General features: G+C 38.8%; 3 protein-coding genes across 5 annotated transcripts in view; 1 reads left to right on the top strand and 2 right to left on the bottom strand.

The window, feature by feature from the left end:
* The window catches only part of LOC309700667 (protein NLRC3-like), an 88,505-nt gene that overhangs the window by 33,754 nt on the left and 32,071 nt on the right, over positions 1 to 22,680 (bottom strand). The window lies entirely within an intron of this gene.
* On the top strand, positions 800 to 8,169 carry LOC309700679 (G2/M phase-specific E3 ubiquitin-protein ligase-like). 3 transcript variants are annotated; one of them, XM_082524429.1, is made up of 14 exons: positions 800 to 2,243; positions 2,662 to 2,854; positions 2,933 to 3,045; positions 3,607 to 3,916; positions 4,154 to 4,233; positions 4,379 to 4,434; positions 4,546 to 4,573; positions 4,661 to 4,680; positions 4,794 to 4,883; positions 4,980 to 5,290; positions 5,435 to 5,622; positions 5,959 to 6,131; positions 7,104 to 7,318; positions 7,601 to 8,130. In XM_082524429.1, exons 2-14 carry the CDS (start codon positions 2,662 to 2,664, stop codon positions 7,771 to 7,773), a joined length of 1,950 nt encoding a protein of 649 aa, XP_082380555.1. In that variant the 5' UTR covers positions 800 to 2,243; the 3' UTR covers positions 7,774 to 8,130. The 3 variants fall into 3 exon arrangements, with proteins under 3 accessions (XP_082380555.1, XP_082380554.1, XP_082380556.1); XM_082524428.1 differs by lacking the exon at positions 800 to 2,243 and having other exon boundaries at positions 2,456 to 2,854; positions 7,601 to 8,135; XM_082524430.1 differs by lacking the exons at positions 800 to 2,243; positions 2,933 to 3,045 and having other exon boundaries at positions 2,791 to 2,854; positions 7,601 to 8,169.
* Positions 14,808 to 22,680, bottom strand: part of LOC309700665 (NACHT, LRR and PYD domains-containing protein 3-like) — a 267,254-nt gene continuing 259,381 nt past the window's right edge. Inside the window, exons 10-12 of the mRNA XM_082524378.1 lie at positions 18,346 to 18,392; positions 16,102 to 18,201; positions 14,808 to 14,827 (exon numbers count right to left, since the gene is read on the bottom strand). Coding sequence (XP_082380504.1) covers positions 17,627 to 18,201; positions 18,346 to 18,392 — 622 coding nt within the window. The 3' untranslated portion in view covers positions 14,808 to 14,827; positions 16,102 to 17,626. The remainder of the gene's footprint in view (positions 14,828 to 16,101; positions 18,202 to 18,345; positions 18,393 to 22,680) is intronic.

The raw sequence follows: 22,680 nt of genomic DNA, 5'->3' as shown, positions 1-22,680 counted from the left end.
AGAATTTCACTCACATGTGCTGTACCAGTGTACCTGCACATGCGATGTGACAATAAAAGTGATTTGATTTGAAAAGAGAGTGGCATACTTTTTTTTTTTTTTTTGCCTGTCCCGTTTGGCTCTTTTGCCATCAGAATTATTGTCTAGAGGCAAAGAAAGATGCCCAACGGATTTACTTTACCAAATTGACCATCCCAGCCTTGCCGTAATGGTCCATTTGATTCACCTTTTATTGTTTATTTTATTTTCACTTGCTGAATACGGGACAAACTTGACTGGGGGAAATAAGGGGAGAAAGAAAGAGGGAAAGAAACAGCTGAGAAGAGGGACGGGGGAGAAGGGCAAAAAACAAAAACCAACAGAATGGGCAGAAAAAAAAAAGAGAAAAAAAAAATGCATCTATCGATCACCTGGATCACCTGTTGAGAAAGAAAAAAGAAAACAAGCAGAAGAGAACAAGAGTAATAGAATAAACAACATCACAATGATATATGGGAATATGACAGTAAATACTAAATATTAAACATTATTGTGCAGCACATAAGATCAACAGAACACAGTGTGCTTTGAGGTAGGAGCCAAAAAGGGTGTAGTTTGTGGGTGTGATCACCCGTGTGTATGGAACGCCAGGACTGCCATAATGAATTAATTAAATACACCATTAAATAATTGACACATTTAATTAATTATTTATGTATTTCACTTTTTAATTAATTATTGACACATTTAATTAATTATTTAATGATATATTTATTTATTTCATTTTGGCAGTCCTGGCGCCTGGCTCTCATCATGAATAATTTTATCTGTCACCCATCAAACTCAGGGGGCGGGGTTAACGCTGCCCATGCAGCTTCTCTAACATTTGATTGGTTGCCGTGCAAAGTAAGTCAAAACAGGTCGATCCTAGATAATCGATTGCTTGTGTAGACTTGGGGCAGCCAGGTATCCCAGAATGCAGATCAAATCACAGGCAGCAATGGTGGTGGTGTAGTTTTTCTGTCACCAGCTACACTTTTAACAGTGTTTTAGCCGCGAATGTCGCGACGTATGTCTGGTCAGGTTGTCAACATAGAACATGTTTGCAAAAGTGCTCAGATGTTTTCAGAGATTTCACTAGCTCTGCTAACAATTAGCATGCAGAGTGCACCCAGGGGGTTACTACGTTAACCGGTTTGTTTACATATTCCACTCTCTGTGTTCCACATGTTGCATTCGCAGATTCTCATTTTCACCGAACGATCGTCTCTTTCCGCCTGGTCTTGTGTCTCTGTGCTTCTGTAACATAAAGAACGAGCTGACATTTTTCTCACGAAACCAGCGATCAGCTCAACAGACCCTCAGTTTACCTGCATGCATTCTCCTCCTCATCTGTCAGCTGTTTAACACCTGCTGCTAATTCAAGAAACGCGCCTACGTTACCTGGTGATAGTCACAGTTTAACTGGGCAGCCGGTACTCGATATAAAGCAATGTCAGCGCATTTTTCTGCACAAGATAAGTAAATATAGTGTTTTCCCCGAGCGCAGAGCTGCTGGAGCTTGTTTCCTTACAGAGCACTTTATAGGCGAACAGCTTCATCAGCGGCTGATGTCCAATCACCGGCACACAGCTTTGAAACCTCAGCTGAGTTTTAGCTCTCAGTGGTTAACGCTGGACTTCATTCACTCAGGTTCTGTCTGTCGGGTCACGTTTACTTCGCTGTTTTATTTACAACTGAGCAAATCGGTTTGGCTGATACGGTGGCCCCTAGAGACAAAGCACGTACAAACTCCAAAACACATGCAAAATCCAAAACACATGCAAAATCCAAAACACATGCAAAATCAAAAACACATGCAAAATACAAAACACATGCAAAATCAAAAACACATGCAAAATATAAAGCACATGCAAAATACAAAACACATGCAAAATACAAAGCACACGCAAAATACAAAACACACGCAAAATACAAAACACACGCAAAATACAAAACACACGCAAAATCAAAAACACACGCAAAATCCAAAGCACATGCAAAATACAAAACACATGCAAAATACAAAACACATGCAAAATACAAAACACATGCAAAATACAAAACACATGCAAAATACAAAGCACAACGGAAGTGCTCCAGGACGCTAGGGGCAGTGTTGAGCTCGATTTGCAAAATAAACGGCAAGTTTGTTGCAAACACACGGAGATGGATACCAGCGGAAAACACCAGCAAGGATAGACCAACCACGCCTCATAATAAAGGTAATGTGCAAACTGTTGTTAGTTTGATTGTTGTTGTTTTTTTATTACTATGAACGCTTGGTTTATGCTTTGCTCATGGAGAACTGGTTTAAAAAAAATGGATAAAAGTATGAAAACGTCATGTTTTAGCGATTTCTGTCCTTTGCTAAACATAAAAAGTAGCATGCTGTGCCGTTTATATACATATATAGAATGAAAGTTAAGATAAAATATGTAATCTTATTTTAATATTTTGCTCTGAGTAATTGATTGAAAAACATTCTCATGGTCAAACAAGTATTTGCAAGTGAGGTTATAAAAATCTAAGTGTAATGTTTTTGGTTCAGGAGTCTTAATGTAAGATGTGAAATACTTGTATTTTCTGTGGGTTGTAGTGAATCTTAATTTTGTAAAACATTTGATGGGGTCATTTTTACAGATGTACTGTCCCTTCTGTGGACACCTCTTGGCAGACAGTCCTGCCTTTTGTAGTCTATGTGGTAAAAACATCAAGTTTTTAAAGGACATCACCAGCACTGTGTCGAGAAATCCTGCCCTTGGTGAAGAGGCAGCAGCTCTTCCATCTACCAGTTCCAGCATCCTGACTGGCACAACTATACAGTCTACACAGGGTAAAAAACATATTTGTATTAAATAAATCTTCTTAACTGTCCCTTCCCTAAAATTGTAATTTTTTTTTCTGTTTATAGCTGGGAAATCATTAGTGGAGTCATTTATAAAATTTAGGGATGTGAAAGAAAGGGAAAGAAAGGCATTTTTTTCAAAGAAACACCAGGAACAGAAGGACCAGAAACCAATTAAGGTATGTCATAAACTTGAACGTGGAAGTTGACCACTTTTGTTGCTAATACAAAATCCAAATTACCTGTAGCACTGCCAAGGCATCGCTGTAAATTTCCATATGCATATGAAAGGAACTGTATATATTGCAAGGGTGGCCAACTATGTCCTCTACAGCTATGGACCCCCCCGTACTATCTCTGTTTAATTTACTTTGAGGCTGATTGCTGTTTATTACCTGCATATGGTGTGTTCAGCTAATCACAACCTTGGACATTAGTGTTGCTTGGGGAACGTTGAAGAAACTAGAAACGATCTAGTTGCCGCTCTTGGGGATTGTAGTTCACCACTGATACAGGGCTTACAATTGTTAACCTGATCAGAATTTCTTAATTGTCAGCCTTTGGTCAACATTCCTTCAATAATATATGCCCCCTGTTAAAACTATATTTAGTCGCTAATGTTGTCTTTTGAGTCACAGCACAGCTGGAGCACAACTACAGATCAGAAATAAAATGGAAGACAGGGAACACCATGTAGGAGCAAAGATGTAAAAACATGTTATTGTTAATCTCATTCCTAGATACAGATTGGCATCATGAGAAGGACCAGTGATGGTATAAGACCTGTTCGAGGAAAGTCACTTCCAGTTGATGTTCATTCTCACTGGTCAACTGAGCAAATCTTGTCTGCCAGCGTGAAAAAACATAAGGACTTTAACCAGGACATGGCCGATGGACCCTATGTACTGCTATACCCTGATGCAAGGGAAGTTAACACAATTCCTGGAACCAACACTCCTTTCAACATCCAAAAATACAAGGATGCCATAGGGAAGGCCTATCAAAGAATAACTCTCTACATTTGCAACCATGATGACTTCTTAAATACTGGTAAGTGATTCTGATAACGCAGTGACAATCATAAATTTTAGATATTAAAAATAATTCAAGATTTTTCAAAAAAATGTTGATCAGAGAGTGACATGATTTTGCCACAGATTTTAAATATATTTAATTTGTGCTTTATAGCCAAAGTGTTCTATATGTTTGCTAATTGTTAGATATAGCTTTCAATACATACATATATTTAAATTAGACTGTATGTTTTGAATCATTGAATATTTGCAGATTGCAACACAGAGTGTGAATCTGAAGAGGACAATGAAGTTCAAGTAAAAGCAGTAGAAAGCCCACTGTCGGACACTGTGGTTAGTCTTTTTTCTTTACCATTGTTTTGTGTGTGTGTGTGTGTGTGTGTGTGTGTGTGTGTGTCTGTGTTTGTATACACCAATATAATCAAGAAAAGTTTAAAGTTTTAAAAAGTGCTGTTAAGCTTATTTTACTACTTATCAGGTATGGGATTTTCCAGATAATCACAGCACCCCGGAAAGAGCACCTTCAAGAAATAGGTAAGTTTTGTATTGTGGAGGATACAGTGCGGCGACCGTGAATAGTGAGGAGCCAAAATACATTATTATGTATTATATTGTAAATTCTGAAATTATTTAAATTCTTTACAGGGGGTCAAACTTGCAAACTTCTTCTGAAGTAAGACTCTGAAAAATGTCATTAATAATTATCATACAGGCTACAAACATAAAATATATTAACTGTTCATATATTTTTGATATTTAGACTCAAGGTCCCTGCTACAGGTATGTTTTGGACACAGAAATTTGTGTATTGAGACACTAGACCAATAAAATCTTAGTTAACTTTAGATTTTAAGAAATGTTCTACTTTGCCCACTAAATGTTTTTTATTGCAGCACATACACAAGTGTTTATGCACCGATTGTAATTGATAGTGACTCAGACAAAGAAGTTCTCATCGAAAAGGATGAGAGTGAAACACAAAGGTAAGTATACATTTAAATGTGAGAATGTAAATATGCTAAAAGTGAGTATTAACATCCTCATTTTATGTGATATTAAATAATTTTTTTATGTTCTAGTACAAATGGCCTGACTGCTGCAGAAGTACTTGAAGAGCTGGCGTCTAAGACAATACAAACATCTGTCAGCAGATTTAATATAAACAGAGCAAATGTTTGGGACGGAGCAGCTCGGGGCTTTAGACGTGTGTCTTACAACCCAACTGATGATATACTTGTGAAGTTCAGCGATGATGCAGGACAGCGTGAAGATGGAATGGATAATGGTGGTCCTAAATGTGAATTTTTGACATTATTAATGAAATGCCTTAGATCACGACGAATCTTTGATGGACCTGAGGACAGCAAATTTCTTACATTTGACAGCGCTGGTGAGAAAGTTATACCATCTGACTATAAAATTAAATTAATACATTCTGAAGTTAAGCTTGGATGATTAATTGCTTATTAAAATAAAAAGGCATATAATTTAAAGCATTATTTTAGCATAACTAACTAAATACATCCATTACCAGCTGCAAGAGAGGATGAATATTTCCTTGCTGGCAGAATGATTGCCACATCATTGGTACATGGTGGTCCAGGGCCTGCCTTCCTCTCCAAGACACTCTACCAGCATCTGATTGGGACAACAAAGTCTGATGTGGTGGAGGTCACAATTGAAGATGTAACTGATGAAGCTACAAAAGCTTTTCTGTTGGAAGTATGTTGATTTAAATATTCTATTTTAAAACTACAATTTCTTTTGTTATCACAAAGCTTGATGTGTTAATTGCACATTGGACTGTAACACTGTGCTCCAAAGTAGTTGTAATTTTAATCAGCATGCTAAGTGTACTGATGTTTGTTAATTATGAACAAAGATAAATGTTTGACTTTAAGTAGAGGAGTAGAAAACAATACCAGAATAACATGCTTTAAAATATAGACCAAACATTGAAGTGCACTAGTAATTATATTTAAAATAATTTTGATGTGAACGTCATGCACAACAACCTGTGATACTGCAATTTTCTTTTTTTTCTTATGTAAACACTAGATATCCAATGCTGCAACGCTGAAGGAACTCCATGGGTGCATTGAAATGCATTGCAGCTTATTGCAGACAGCTGGCTGCTATGGATTTCCGGACTCTTTAGATGGTAAAGGCAACATCATTAAGGACTACCTTAGGTGGTACATCATATACCGCAACCACTTCTCAATCCAAAGGTAACATATTTGTAAGTATTTGGACTGATACAAAATAATGGGGCAATGTAGCTACACTATTTTAATAATAGTTTTTTAACAAAATTGTTTTTAAACCGTAAGCAACACTATACTGAATTGATAACAGACCACAGCTACAGAAGTGGTCTGCCTATTCTTTTGACCAAATTTTTTTTTTAATAATTTGTATGTTTTTGCTTAATTTTACAGTTTTGCATCTTCCCTTTTTATTTATTGTTTCCATGGTTAATTATACTTGTGTTTGTTATAATAATAATAATAATAATGGATACTTTATACTAATGTTTGCAAAAAGGTTTTGAGTTATCATGCATGTGGTTTACTCAGTATAGAAAAAATCATGTGAAGCTGCAAGGACAGAGATCAAATTTCAAACTTTTAAACACTTATTCTATTAGAATTCTTGTTACTTATCAGTCCCCGCATAAAACGGACAAAGCTGCAAACACAAGTTCAGCTAGTGACCATGTTTAGGCAGGTACTTTAAAAAATGCAGTGCAAATTTGATGTTTGTAGGTGGTTTGATCTTTTACATTATTGGTTTTATTGAGAATAAACCGTACTGTACTGGCTGAAAATGCATTTGCAACATTGTGGCTGAAGTAAGTTAAGCTCCAGTTTGCAACATTCCCTTGCTGATGAATAGAAATGCAGATGGTAAAATATAAATTCTGAAGGTGGCATGGTGGAGCAATGGATAAAACAGACTGGGATTCAGAAGGTAGCACGTTTGATGAGAGCACACACACCAGGTGTGTCCTTGAGAAAGACAGCCAGCAATAACCATCTGCTCACCCCAAGGGTGATGGGTTAAATGCTGAGATCTAATTTCCCCCTAGGATCAATAAAGTATGTAAAAATCATTGTGCTTTTGGAATAATTAAAATAAAACATTCAAAAAGTGTTTTTCATGTTTTTATTGTAGTGCTGATGACAATTTTCCCCTTATAGATTTAAGGATGGCCTCGCAACACTTGGTGTAATCCATGCCCTGCAGCAGCATCCTTTGTTGTTCCAACCCTTCATGTGCTCAAGACCAGAGCCACTGACATCTGACTTTTTAGAGGACATGTTTGCAGTGGTCCTGAGCGAACCTGGCAGTTCAAGACGGCAGGAAGAAACCAGGGTGCTTGGATTCTGGCGAGACTATCTGATAAACGCTGAAGGTTTGTATAATACAAAACTTGTACTGCAAACAAATTACTACGATCAGTGCAAACCAATAAAGCAGCTCTTTCATGAATATTACTTTTATGATGTTTTTTAAGTTTAAACTGTCAGGTGATATTTCTGCTATAGAACAGGTATTTGTGCTATTAATCTTGGAAAAAAAGGAAAAACATAATACTTTGGAACATTTGAGGATCCAAGTTTCTGATATTCTGCTTTGTATTTGAAATTTTTAGAAAATAAAGATTTATCTTTAGCTACATTCTATTTAATTCTAGATACCAAAACAGCAGTCTCCCTACAAGACATACTGATGTTTGCCACGGGCCTAAACAGCATTCCACCAGCTGGAATGGAACCAAGACCAAGATTGCTGTTTGGTGATGCATCACGTTTCCCAATTGGGAAAACGTGCAAACACCATTGTGATACCAATGGCTCAGTCATATAAGCAGTTCCAGGATGATATGGACTTTGGAATATTAAACTCTCCTGGTTTTGGTCTGTATTGATCGACTTACAGTTTGATCCTCATACTGTAATATAGTCTTCATGTCAACTGTGTTTTTGTTCTTATACAAAAAGGTTTGTTTAAAGAAATTGACTAGATATCTGTTGGGCCAAGGCCTTTGTTTTAGTTACAATGCTAAAGTAAATGTCTGTGATTTGAAATGATTACTTTTAGTACCCTTAGCTTTAGAAAGAATTCCCTTTATATCTATTCTAAATGGTGAATAGTAGTATTCATAGATATTGTACATTTTACACAATTTGTATGTCAGTGCAAAGTGTAATTTGCCTTGTTAAGGTTACCAATAAATCTTATTACTTAAATGAGTGTTTTTTACTCCTTTATTTTATATCAACCTGTATTAATAAAGCTAATAATACCAACACGTGTCTTGCATTTAAGGTGGAGGTTAAGAGAGTCTTCACAATATCATCTGTTAGGAGAAATAATTTATTTGATCGCACTGTCACAACTGATATTCTTATTTGGAAAAACACAAAGGCAATTTTTTTAAGTGACTATAAACTGATGAACTATAATTGTGTTCTACTTGAAGCAAAAAAAAATTTTTTTAGCCTTAACAAAAGTGCAGGTGGTGCATTACTATAACCACAAAGTGGAATCCACAGTTCTGGGATGTGTGGGAACCTTGGCATTACAACCCAGCAAGCCTTTTTAGTCTGATGTAGTTCTCCACACAAGATTCCAATGTCTGTGATGAACTGAAGCCACTGTTTAGTCCTTCAAAATATTCCTGTAGGTGAGGGTCTCCACAGAAATCGGGAGTTGAACTCATCCTGAACTGGCTCAGCTCTTGATGTCCAACTGCAAGGCCACAGTCGCGTCCACCAAACCTAAAAGTTTGTACAAGGAAAATCTTTACTATTAAAATACTAAGAAAACGCAACAACATCCTTGTAGAAAAAAAGTAGACCTATTTAGTCCAAATTTTTGGTGGTACAAACACTGTGGTGTCTGTTTTTTATGACCATACAGTAAAAGAAGACTATATGATCAAGTGCATAGATCAGTGCGCCCCAGGGTGGCTGTGGCTACAATGTAGCTTGCCATCACCAGTGTGTGAATGGGTGGATGACTGGTTGTGTAAAGCGCTTTGGGGTCCTTAGGGACTAGAAAAGCGCTATACAAATACAGGACATTTACCGTTTATAGATTAAAAGGTGCTAAAAAAAAAAATGTCATTTTTCTGATTTCTACTTAAATTAAAGAATTTTGATTTTTCACATTTTTAATTGACAAGTGATACAAACCTATGAGGCAGGTAATACATCACATCCGGTTTACCAGATGGACAGCGTGACTGGCTAACTGGACGGATCAGGTGCGTGTTCCACTTTCTTTTGCATTCATCCAGATCCCTCTGAAGCACAGCCATGAAAATGAAGCGCACCAAGCACATGTGTTCATGACTACCATTAAAGAGGTGCATTTCCTTCATGTCACTCAAAAGGTCCATCCAGAACTGTGTTCTAAAAAAGACAAAAACATACCATCAGTTCACAAATCACCAGCCTTCAAAGCCTCACTATTTCTTACATTTATGAAATTGTTTCTTGAGTTGACGTAAAGTGCGTGCATTTCGGATTTCTATTCATCTCTCTTTCTTTATTGACTATTACAGTTTATATTTTCTATCTTATACTTGTATGTAACATAATGGCTACACATTGAAGCTATAAAGGAAAGGTGGTGTAATACACATCAAGGCTTCTGCATCACAGACTATATATTACAGCCACACTTTTATCTGCTTAATATAGTTGTTTCTTGAAAAATTTTAAAACCTACCGCTGTTTTCTGAAGTACGACCACCAGCTTTCAATTCTTTGATTTGTTATTGAAGATCCATACATATGACTGGCAGCTCCTGCAAAAAAATCCTGATGAGATGACCGTAAGGCACAATGCATTGCTGCCATCGTCCCATTTTCAGTGCCGCAGTCTGTGCGAAGTCGCACTGGTATGACTCCAAACTCTGAAGCACACTGAACGTAGTGTTGAGCTATGACTTCTGGGTTGCTGTTAGTTGCTCCGCAAACCAACCATAATACCTTCCGCGAATAGCCATCAATACAACCACTGATAGTCAAACCATATGGCTTTAATTTGTCATATCCATCAACATGCCAAGTGTGGTTTGGTCCAGGTGAATCGTAAACTCTTCGTACAAACTTTTTCCTTGAGCGCTTTTGGACTCCAGATGGGTCGAGCTCTGCCATTATCACCATGACATCATGCCTTTTCACAGAAAGATGGCGTTTCTGACGCAGTGTCTGCCACATTGAACGGTATCCATAATGTTGACCAGGTCCCTTCAGCTCTTCTATTATTGCAGCACGAATCAAGGCCTGACTTGAGTAATCTTTTTTGCGGGACAGTGATAAACTTCTTAATCTACATTTAAGTGTGGTCAGACTGATCTTCTGTTTATGTTTTGAGGCCAAAATGTCCAAAGTTTCATTATAGGAGTAACCGTCTCTGAAATATTTCTGAATGAGGTCTTCGATGGAAATGTTTTCTTGAATTGATCCTTATAAACAGAAAAAAAAAAAAAAGATGGGAAATGGTAAAATAGATCATCAGACAAGAAATGTGCAGTTTTAAATAACAATGACATTTTAAAACCAATGTATTGTTTCATTATTAAACTAAATTAATATGTTGCTTCTTTGGGCCTCAGTAAATTCAAGACAAATAAAGTCTACAACTATAACCCTAACCTGGACGACTAAGAATCTTCACAGATATACCTTAATGGTTTAAATGATTGCAAAATAACGTGTATGCAATTTATATAACATAAAAATAATATAGTACATAAGGACTGCATTCAAATGTAAATAAACTGTAAACAGCCAAATGGCAGCTTTGTGAACTGGTTGAGACAACCTTTTTTTTAATATGTAATTTGTGAAATACTTACTGTTGTCGACAAACGCCAAAAACTCAATATGTTTGCCACATGAACCGCAGAACTTGACAACTTCTCCCACGTTATGGCCACAATATGGACAAAACATTCTTATCCTGAAAGAAACAGCATTTTTCTTTTAAAATAGAGTATTAAAACGGCAAAGGGCAGACCTAAGCTAAAGTGTATATACACAAACGCATTTCCAACACAACAGCTACGTTGCTAGCGTAAAACAGAACTTCCAAAACACAACTACCTACATAACTTAAATTACACAATTGAGAGCATATGTGTATTAGTTGTTGATTTATAGACAAACACTAATATATATTCAAATAATTAAAAAAAAAAAGAAGGTTCATTTACCTTTTACTGCCACACACCAAATCCGGTCATTAGAAACGTCATGGCTTATGTAGCCACTAGGTAACAAAAACTCAACACTGCCCCTAGCGTCCTGGAGCACTTCCGTTGTGCTTTGTATTTTGCATGTGTTTTGTATTTTGCATGTGCTTTGTATTTTGCATGTGTTTTTGATTTTGCGTGTGTTTTGTATTTTGCATGTGTTTTGTATTTTGCATGTGCTTTGTATTTTGCGTGTGCTTTGTATTTTGCATGTGTTTTGTATTTTGCATGTGCTTTGTATTTTGCGTGTGTTTTGTATTTTGCATGTGCTTTGGAGTTTGCATGTGTTTTGGATTTTGCATGTGTTTTGGAGTTTGTACGTGCTTTGTCTCTAGGGGCCACCGTAGGCTGAGGTTAAAGTTACGTTTCATAACTGCATAGTTTCACAGACGTTTAATGGTTCACTGGCACATGTGTTAGACTGAACTATCATCTAAATATCATCTGTTTTTTTAATAGTTATTCAACTGTATTCTAAGCACCAGCTGTCTGTTAGAATGTGATTTTTTTCTCTCTCTCTGTTGGCAGAGGTATAAAAATGCGCAGGAAAATCTTACATGCATGGCGAACTTCACCGACGATATTTAGGGAGGAATAAACACACATCAAACATAAATGAACCATTTGCCTGTCTCCATAATTGAGAGCATTTTCTCTTCCTATGTCAACACTCTCTCTCTCTCCCTTTTTTTTTTTTTGGCTTTTTCGGTCATGTTATGTTTACCTGTCAAAGGCTTGTTACAAACTATGAAACACATCGTGCAGACTTCTGGATGTTAGAAGAAAACTAATACTGCTCATGAATGAGACTAAAGGCAGGAAGGTGTCCTTTAAAACTAAACATGTTAATAGGAACTCCCTATTTATATCATAGTTTATGATATAGCACGTGTATTTCAGTAATAGCCTGCTGATTTCAGTGTGGTGAACAGTCGCACAGCTCACGTAGGCGATATCTGTGATACTCCTTAGCTATAATTTATCCAAGTTAACTTCAGTTAACCTTTCAGACAGTTCTTTTGCAATGAAAAACATAAACACCCATGCTGCCGGTAGGTTTTCTCAGTGCCAGCTGTTAACATTATAGCCGCTTATGCAGTAACCATGGTAACCACGGACTCTGAGCGGCTGGATCGACGGAGGTCAGACAACAATTTTACATGTATGATATTAAAACAGGACACAGCCACTATACGTGCTGGCCTCATATCAAATGTCAAGGCAGACTGAGTCTATGTTTGACGTTTTTTATATCTAATCTTCCTTTTCAAACATTTAAACAGCAGCGAGTCTGCAGCTGAGGGAATACAAACTCAAATTGTCGGAACAGGTTTGCTCGTTTCTTGGATTCATTTGGTGATTTATTAAATCTATAACTGTTATTCTAATCTGCTGCTGAGTCTCTTACACTTTTCTTTATGCTGTATATTTTCATGTCTCTGGAATAGTTGGCAGTTAGATAGTCAGCTGGGAAACTTTGTGTTAACTCATGGAGCTGAGGATATCGTGGATATGCTGACCTCGCTCCGTGGTGTACAGGGCCGTTTACCCTCATGATTAATATTCACAATAAAAATATTAGCCGAACATCATGAAGTCTGTATGTGTTTCATAGTGTCGAACAACCTTTGTACAGTTAAAGCCAGCAGTTACTACATGACAGAAACACCAACGTTATCTCTTTTATGCGTTTATACACAGGTCACGCTGATTACTGAACAAAAACCCAAAGATCAGATGTTAAACAGATTTATTTGCTCTCTCTCCTCCTTAAACATTTTTTAATGTTAGTTATAATTCAGAATTGGCGACTGAAACACGTAGGACACATAAGAACTTCAGGAAATAAAACACCGATAAATATAACCTCAGTAAAAGAAGTCAGCGGGGGTTACTACAGCTGTGTACCGGGGCCTGCGCTTTGTCGGTGGGATTGCTTGCGAGGCGAGCGGGTCTATCCCAAGCTTTGCCGTGAGACTGGGCAGACATCTCCGAAATCATCGAAGCACTTTTGCAAAGAGGCTGTATCTTGACAAACCGACCAGACACATGAAGATTAAACCACTACATTCTCGGCTAAAAAAATATTAAAACGGTATTTTGTGACACACAAACAGGGTTTTTCAAAGCTCAGTTCTGTTAGCTTCCACATGCCGGTTGTTGTGTGCTAGAAACAATGGCCACCAGGCCAAAGCAATGGTTTTGACTCGATCAGCGTTAACCCCGCCCCCTGAGTTTGATGGGTGAGGCTGACAGATAAAATTATTTCATGATGAGAGCCAGGCGCCAGGACTGCCAAAATGAAATAAATAAATATATCATTAAATAATTAATTAAATGTGTCAATAAGTAATTAAATGTGTCAATAATTAATTAAAATGTGAAATACATAAATAATTAATTAAATGTGTCAATAATTAATTAATTAATTAATTACATGTGTCATAACTATTTATTTATTTAATTAATTCCAATTTTAATTAATTATTGACACATTTAATTAATTATTTAATGGTGTATTTAATTAATTCATTATGGCAGTCCTGGCATTCCATAGTGTGTACACCTGTGAGCATGGACACGCTTGTTTTTTTAAAAGGTTCCTTCATGGAATGATCTGCTAGAGGGTGTGGGGGGGCCACTGCCCCGTCCTCCAGGGCATGAAGCAGGTATGGAGGAGATCAAAACTCCAGACATCCAGAGGTCACTGCGATGGACACTTCAGGTTGCTGCTAAACTGAGTTACACTGTGGCAGCAATAGAAACGCTGTTTTAAACTGTATTTGTTTACAATTTGAAAAATAAAATTTGCCGAATGAATTATCAGAAGTTATTGTTTGTTGTGCATTAGTGGAAATACTGACAACTGTCACTGGATTATAGAATGTTGAAGAAATATTTTAAACCAGAGCAAACACAATCCAGCTGCAGTTATTGATCCATCATCTGTTCATTGATTGACACTTTGATCATGAGTCCTGACATCAGAGATGTGAATGAGTGATGCTTTGTTTTCATGAATCACATTAAAAGCACACTTACACTTCCTCAGACCTGGTCTCAACCATCGGACTCCAGCAGGCTCCACCCTGAAAGGAGGAGGGGGGTCAGACCAGCACAGTCTCTTTCGGCATGCAGTGTTGGGAAGGTTACTTTTAAAATGTATTCCATTACAGAATACAGAATACATGCCCCAATATGTATTCTGTAACGTATTCCGTTACGTTACTCAATGACAGTAACGTATTCTGAATACTTTGGATTACTTAATATATTATCTTGCTTGAAATATTTTAAACCAGAGGATTCAAAGGCATGTCCTCAAGCATCTGCTCTGCTGTCTCATTAATCTGTTGGACAGTATCACATCACTTCTGGGATGGGAAGCATGCATCAATCCTAAGAAAAAGGTCAAAATGTTTCTTAGTCTATTGATTAAACTTAATTTTATAAAATGTGTTTATGTAGCTGCCAGTGAGTTTCACTCAGTGAAACAGCTGTACATATCTGGCTGCAGAGGTTCACTCACTGTGAGTTCAGGCTTCACTGTAACAGTTCGTCCAGATGATATTTCAGGTTAGCTGAGCAGACAGTCTGTGAGGTGGACAGGAGAGAAGGATGTGACACACAGTCTTTGGTAAGGAGCTGAATGGTCTGAAATAGTGTATCATAAATATAGTTCAGGTTGTTGCTATCATGCTGAGTAAATGTACACAAGATGCTTGTAGCTGCTGCGTGCTAGGCGTTCTACGTTTTTATGCTTTGTGGTTATTTCTGTGCTGCTAACAACTGAATTTACTTCAGTTGTCTGATGTAGATCCATCACTCTGGGCCTGGACCTGCAGACCACAGGGAAACATCACACATCTACCTGCTGTCTGTTTCACTGCTCAAATATATTTTTTGTACTGTCTTCTTGAAATTCTTTCAATTTTTTGTTTGCAATCATACACACGATGCAGTCATTGACCTACACTGATTCACTTTTCACTGGAAGCTTCATTCCATAAATATTCAGTCAATTTAACACATTGGAACAAATTTTAAACATTTCAGCTGAGACAGATGAACATCATGTGACTATTTCATCAAGTGTGTTGCTTTCAATGACCATGTTCCTGTTAAATACAGTTACAGTGTCATTTGAAGAACTTCTTAGTCATCATTACTGCTGTTTGAGTGTGTGCTCATTACTGTTATCTCTTTAGTACTTTTTGAATTTAAGGTACATTTTGGAAGAATCAGTTTTATTAAAGCTTTTTCTGTATTGTGTGTTGTATATTCCACATTTTATCTACAAATCTGATCCTTGGAAAAATCCAGGAGAAAACATGAAACCAAAGGAGAAAGAAGAGGCAATTCCTCCATATTATCTTTTTTTTTTTCTTTTTTGTGTCCCGTTTGGATCTTTAGCCATCAGAATTGTTGTCTTAAGGCCAAGAAAGATGCCAAGTGGATTTATTTTACCAAGTGGATCATCATGGCCTTGCCATATTGGTCCCTTTGATTGACCTTTATTATAATTATGTATTTATTTTATTTTCGGTTGCTACAAATGGGACAGACATGACTGGGGGATAGGACAGGGAGAAAGAATGAAAGAGAGAGGGAGAGAAAGAAAACCAGAGGGGAGAAGAGACGGTGAGAAAGGGGGGAAGAAAGAAAAAAAAACAAAAAAAAAAAAACACCTGGATCACCTGTATGGAGAAAAAAAAAAAACAGAAGAGAAAGCAAACAAAAAAAAGAGCAACATAATAAATACAGCACCATCACAATAAACTAGCTAGCAGTAGATAACAGTAGATACTAAATATTAAACGATATTGTGCAGCACGCAAGATAGACAGCACACAATGTGCTTTGAGGTAGCAGCCAAGAAAGGTGTAGTCCGCGTCTGTGAACACCCGTGTGTACACCTGTGTGCATACCTGTATGGATCAGCATGCTTGTATTCCAAAGGTTTCTCCATGTAACGATCTGCTAGAGAGTGTAGGGAGCCATAGCCCCGTCCCCAGGGCATGAAGCAGGTATTGAGGAGATCCAGGCCCCAGATATCCAGAGGCCCCAGAGTACGAGGACCCGAGGAGGACCACCAAAAGGGGGGGGAGCCGTGCCACCCTCCTGGGAAGAGCTGAGTAGAGCCCCAAACGAGAGGTCACCCAGCAGCTATGGAGCAGAGGCCAGAGGGGGTTGCAGTGGCGTGCCCGCGGGCTCTGCCGGCAGCCAGCTGTGCCAGAGAGGACCAAGCTTCAGACCCAGAGGCCTGAGGGCACCCCTCCATATTATCAGCATTTGCTCTTGTGCACCATCTCTGTCGTTACTTAGGTCACAACCAATCACTTCATGGTGGTTTTAGCTCAGGAGGTAGAGCAGGTCATTTACTGGTTGTAAGGTTGATGGTTTGATTCCTAGTCTGCATGCCAAATGTCCTTGGGCAAAATATTTACTTTACATTGCTCTCTGATGCATCCATCAGGGTGGGAATGTTAGTAAGTACGGTACTTAAAAATCATAGAAGGATGTGGCATGCTGTATTAAGTGCTTTGAGTACTCCAGAAGAGTAGAAAAGTGCTATATGAAAATCAGTCTCTGTATCTCTTCCAGTTGTGTTCCTAGTCTGTTTTGTTCGGTGCAGCAGATTCAGCTTTCAAACTTACAGCCTTTATAAGGGCACCTGACTTTATGTTGTACTTTGAAGTGTGCAGTACACAGGTGGGTACAACAGACAGTCTCCGAACAAGAACAGCAAACCCACATGACATACAGCAAAACAGAACTGGCGTATCTGTAAACAAGGAAATACTTTGGTTGCTGCAAAAATCCAATGTTTTAGCCTGTAATGCTTAAATAGCTGCCCTCTTTTGAAAGTTAACAGGGCAATACTTCCACTTCCAAGGCATCTCTTCCTGGGATTTGAAATACAACAAAGAAAAAGCAAATAAGAACAAAGAAGATTCAGTCATAGCAGCACTATATCTATACCTTGGATTTAATCTGGATCAGAGACCTGCTTCAGACTGAGTAATGTGAAGGCCATAGACATGTTTAGCTTTTCCTTTCTGATTAGCTGAGTAATGTTACACTATGGTAATGAATGTGACTGAGCAACTTGGACATTTAAGCCTAAAATGACATCACTTTGACATGCATAACAGCCACACATTGTGATGTTAGGGAACTGATAGTTTAATTGGAACAGTCCAAAAGCCTGTCAGTGAGGCAGGATGGCTACATGGCAGCACTGGCTCTTTTTACCAGGCAAATTACCATAGTGACTGATGTCAATCACATCAGCTGGTCATGAACATGTAAGTGGACCTTGCTGAGTTGAAGATGTTTACAAGGAATCATTTAGAACAGTTTTATACGTCAACTGATTGAATCCATGAATCTGAAAATGTGTTTCTGAGTGAAAGAGACAAACATGTACAGACTGAACTATCTGTTCAACAGTCAGAGTGTTTCTCTAACAGGAGGACACTCTTTACACTCAACTCGGCACAGAGTTACTGAGGAACCAGGAGACATGAGCATAAACCCAGGATAAAGGGTTTCAGTGAATGTGGTGTTGAAGGTGTGGAGGTGGATCAGAGTGTCAGAGGAGACTCTGTAGAAGGACAGAGTGCCAGCAGGACAGTCCAGATACACTGCTACTCTGTTAGAGACAGAGGAGGATGAGGAGGAGATGGATGTCTCTTTCTTATTGTGACAGACATAATGAGGACCATCATCAGTGCAGTACAGACTCCAGGACTGATCATTGTTTCCAAACAAACAGTCATAACTGAGTCCTTTCCTTCTGATTTTGCTGTAACTCACTGATATAATAACTGTTATTCTCCACTCGACCTCCCAGTAACAGCGACCAGTCAGACCATTTCTACACAGCAACTGCTCATAAACATCAAATCTGTCTGGATGATCAGGATATGATTGAACCTCCTCCACACGTGTCACCTTCCTGTTGTTGTCAGACATTTTGAGGTTTGTGTGTACTGTGTTTGTGTCGATTGTGAGTTGACAGGAATCTGATGGAGAGAACAAACACAATCCAGCTGCAGTTACTGATCCATCATCTGTTCATTGATTGACACTTTGATCATGAGTCCTGACATCAGAGATGTGAATGAGTGATGCTTTGTTTTCATGAATCACATTAAAAGCACACTTACACTTCCTCAGACCTGGTCTCAACCATCGGACTCCAGCAGGCTCCACCCTGAAAGGAGGAGGGGGGTCAGACCAGCACAGTCTCTTTCAGCATGCAGTGTTGGGAAGGTTACTTTTAAAATGTATTCCATTACAGAATACAGAATACATGCCCCAATATGTATTCTGTAACGTATTCCGTTACGTTACTTAATGACAGTAACGTATTCTGAATACTTTGGATTACTTAATATATTATCATGCTTTTTACAACAACGTGAATGTACTATTGCTGTCTGATTTATTACTATTACTGAAGGTCCACGACTCCGAACTGTAGTAAAGGGACCTCTGACTAATACGGCGGGGTCCCTGTCGGCTCGTAGCCGAAAAATAGCTTTACTTTGTTGTGTGGGTCAACTTTTCTTGCGAGAGACAGAGAGAGGCGTTGAAAGACTGCTCCAACGGAACTTATTGTTTTTGGAGGAAAACAGGAACACGGTGTACAGTCGAGTCTTAATAGCTTACTTACAACTGGGCTCGTCAGGCACTCTTCTTGGCTGAAGTGGTTATTATTATATTTACATGCTTCCAGCTCCCGTTTTTCCTCGATGACAACTCGTACCTTTCCACTCCCCTTTTTCTCCCTCCTCGCGCTCACAGACCCATAACGTGTATGGCAGTCCATTCTCCCTGCAACACGGACTACACTGCCCATGATGCTACATTCTTTAGAGCTATGCTTGTAGCATTCTGCCTGTTAGCTTAGCACAACAACAACAACAACGAAAAGGTGCTCTCTCACCCAGGAAACACACAGTCGCAGAGAGAGAGAGAGCGTCGCCCTGTAACCATGGCAACCGTAACGCTGCTGCCTGGAACAACAGAACGTAGCTGTCAAACAAAACCCAAACAGTCCTGACCCGCGACAAAATGAAACAGGAAAGTACCGCAGTGTAATCCATTTATTTCAACAAAGTAACTGTATTCTGAATACCACCTTTTTAAACGGTAACTGTAACGGAATACAGTTACTCATATTTTGTATTTTAAATACGTAACGGCGGTACATGTATTCCGTTACTCCCCAACACTGTCAGCATGCACATATGGACATTACATCACTCTCATACACATACTGTTAGACACTAATAAAGGAACAGTCCAACATTTTCACAACTACACATCAATCCATACGTGGATCAAACTGTTGATGATCTGGCTTCTTATTGCTTTGATTTCTGAATCTAAAAAGTGAATGCATTTAAACCAGGAACCACAAATCTAGGCATTCAAAGTTGATAAAGTACCATGGAGTTTTGTAGGGTCAAGCATCACACCAAATCTGGTATATATTGTTTCTATTTTATACAGTACATCTTTGAAATTATACATTCCAGTTATGGCAGCACTTGGTGTGGTGATTAGCACTGTTGCCTAACAGCAAGAAGGTGCTGAGATCCATTCCATCACCTGGCCAGGTCCTTTCTATTTGGAGGTTGCACAGGTTTACTCTGGATTCCTCCCACAGCCCCACTGGCCAGTCCACTGAGGTGGCTGGTATTGGAAGAGGTAGGCTGGCCAGGTCAGGCACTACATTTATTTGCAAGCACTAAAAGTGCATAAAAGATCAGCTCGCTTCTCGCGATGAACCCGCCTCTTTCAAGGATTTAGTTTCCCTTTCCCTCCAGATAGACAACGCCTGAGGAAGAGGGAAGCTGAGAGAAAAACAGACTCCGCAGGTCATTTCCTCGCTGTCTTCGGGTTGACTTCCGCTGCACTACCAGTACAAACATCCACCCCAGTTATTGCCTCTTCTGTCACAGATTCTGTGCTGGAACCGATGCAAATTGTGCATTTCCAGCTCTCAACTATTTTTAATGGTAAAAAAAATGACCTGCATTTGTATAGTGCTTTACTCAGTCCCTAAGGACCCCAAAGTGCTTTACACTACATTCAGTCATTCACACACTGGCAATGGCAAGCTACATTGTACATTGTAGCCACAGCTGCCCTGGGGCGCACTGACAGAGGCGAGGCTGCCGGACACTGGCGCCACTGGGCCCTCTGACCACCACCAGTGGGCAAACATGGGGTTACTAACTTGCCCAAGGATATTTGGAAACCAGCCAGGAGGCAGCCTGCCTGCATGCAAGAGGATGCAGAGTGAACCATCACTGGGATCGAACCACCGACCTTCTGATTAGTGGCTGACCTGCTCTGCCACCTGAGCTACAGCCACCCCGTAAGGTGGTTTGCCTGATCACTTTCTAGTATCCTGCCCCAAATGGTTAAAAAGCTCCACCTGCAGGTATGTTCTGGGATACAGGTGGGCAGATCAGTTACTAATATTAAACCCTGGCTACTGCTCCCTGTGTTTTTGCAGGCTTACCAGGCTACTCCAACCCCTTCAGGCTCTCGCTGATTTCGGTGTCGGGCAGAGACTTGTTGATTGAGAGTTAGCTAAACAGTTGCACACTCCTCTCCTAGCACTCGAACTTCCCATACTACCCAAAGCTATTAATCACAATCAAAATAAATAATCAAGTGTTTGCCCACATCACTCATCAAACTGAAACTGTCATGCTAGTTAGATCCTGTAATAATAATAATAATAATAATAATAATAATAATAATAATAATGAACAGCCAGGAGAGTCACTTACCTTTTTCCCCATTCAATTTTCCCAACTTATTCTCGGTTTCCACTGGTTAACTCTCATATAGAATGGCTCTAGCTCTTACCTCCATCCCATTAGAGGACCGTGACCTACAGGAGGTGTTCAGCAAACAAAAGGCTGTCTCGCTACCAACCCACAAGATTGTATGACTTTCCCAGCGTTCAGGTCGCCAAGCAAAGCTTCAGCCATGTGGCTTTTTTTTCTCGTCGCCTAACCCCAGCCCAAAGAACTACGATGTAGGTGATGGAGCGTTAACTACTCGCTTAACTTTAAAAACCTTAAAAAAGTAGATTGAATTCAACTGTACACATCAGTTTTCCTTCCAAGAAACATTCCATTACTTATCTGTATAACAGAAGAAGTCACTTAGATGAGTGATAAAACATCCGGAGAAACTAAACTTTTGGGCATGTCTTTGCCTGTAATTCAGGAATTAAGAGATTTTTTTATGTATAGATTTTTTTTTCAGTTATTGTTTCAATTGGCTCATTTTCAGCCTCAGCAGCATCTCTCAGAAGAAAACCAGTTTAAACTTTGTGCCAATCATCAGACAAAAAGTGAATTCACATCAGAGTGGAATTCATAAGATCAAAAGAATAAGCACTTAAGATTGTGTTCTGCAGGGGAATGATAAGTTTCATATCCTCCCTCTCTCTTTTTAAATGTAACTCATAAAACAAGCAAAACTACTAATCTGTACAAGTTACAGATGTCCTTCTAGGTAAATATACACAACTCTTTTGAAGTGATTTGAACTGTGAGTTAAAGGACATGCAGAAGAGGATGCAGAAGATGCAGAGTCAACCATCACTGATGCAGTCTCTCCTGCATAAAGTTCAGGTGCTCGTTTTCCTGTGTGGGTGTCTGATGCCACAAAACAGACTCAGAGCTATAACATCCTAAATGACTATGATATGGAACAGATGTGGGTGTGTCCTCATCTCCCAGAGGAATTCCAATTGTTGTCATAAAAAAAAAACCATGCACACACAAAAACACCTGAAAATATAAACATCAACCAAAAATCAGCAGTAACTTACTTACTTTATGAGGTCTGTGAAAATTATTTCCATATGATTTACAGTATATATCACAGCATCAAGGGTCTTTATAAGCACGGAGCATAGTACTAAAGTGAATCAGTTTCAGCTTTTGTTTTTCCATCCATAAATCAATTTTCTTCCGCTTATCCTTTTCAGGGTCGCAGGAGCCTATCCAAGCTGTCTTAGGGCGAGAGGCAGGGTACACCCTGGACAGGTCGCCAGTCTTTTGCAGGCCAAACACATAGACACAGACACACATAGAATCATTCCACATCGAAAGACCTCAGCCTGATGGTGGAATTGAACTCAGGACCTTGTCACGGTGAGTTAACAGTGCTAACCACTGTGCTGCCCAGTTTTGTTTTTCATTATGCATATTTCAGTAATAATTAAATTTCATTATCTGTATCTTTACTTGACTTGACTAGGTGTAGGTACTGTAGGTGCAGTGAATGCTTAAATTATGCTCTTTGGAATATACTAGACATTCAATGTTAAGATTCAGCACACTGTGTTTGGATTTTGATTAAATTACATTAATAAATATGTATGTAATATTATATAAAAATTAATATTACACACTCTGTGATCATCATTTATGTCCAGTTCAGAATAAATGTGTGCACTCACATAT

The sequence above is a fragment of the Aulonocara stuartgranti genome (assembly GCF_965226115.1).
Source record: "Aulonocara stuartgranti genome assembly, chromosome: 23".
NCBI lineage: Eukaryota > Metazoa > Chordata > Actinopteri > Cichliformes > Cichlidae > Aulonocara > Aulonocara stuartgranti.
Note: the sequence above shows the minus strand (reverse complement) of the source record. Positions and strands in the feature narration are given on the sequence as shown.

What these genes read in the sequence shown, in the direction of transcription:
- LOC309700679 (XM_082524428.1), top strand. Translation starts at nt 2,644, where the DNA reads ATGGGGTCATTTTTACAGATGTACTGTCCCTTCTGTGGACACCTCTTG. An exon ending in AACCACTTCTCAATCCAAAG is followed by an intron (nt 6,132 to 7,103) that starts GTAACATATTTG and finishes TTCCCCTTATAG; the next exon opens with ATTTAAGGATGGCCTCGCAA. An exon ending in CTATCTGATAAACGCTGAAG is followed by an intron (nt 7,319 to 7,600) that starts GTTTGTATAATA and finishes ATTTAATTCTAG; the next exon opens with ATACCAAAACAGCAGTCTCC.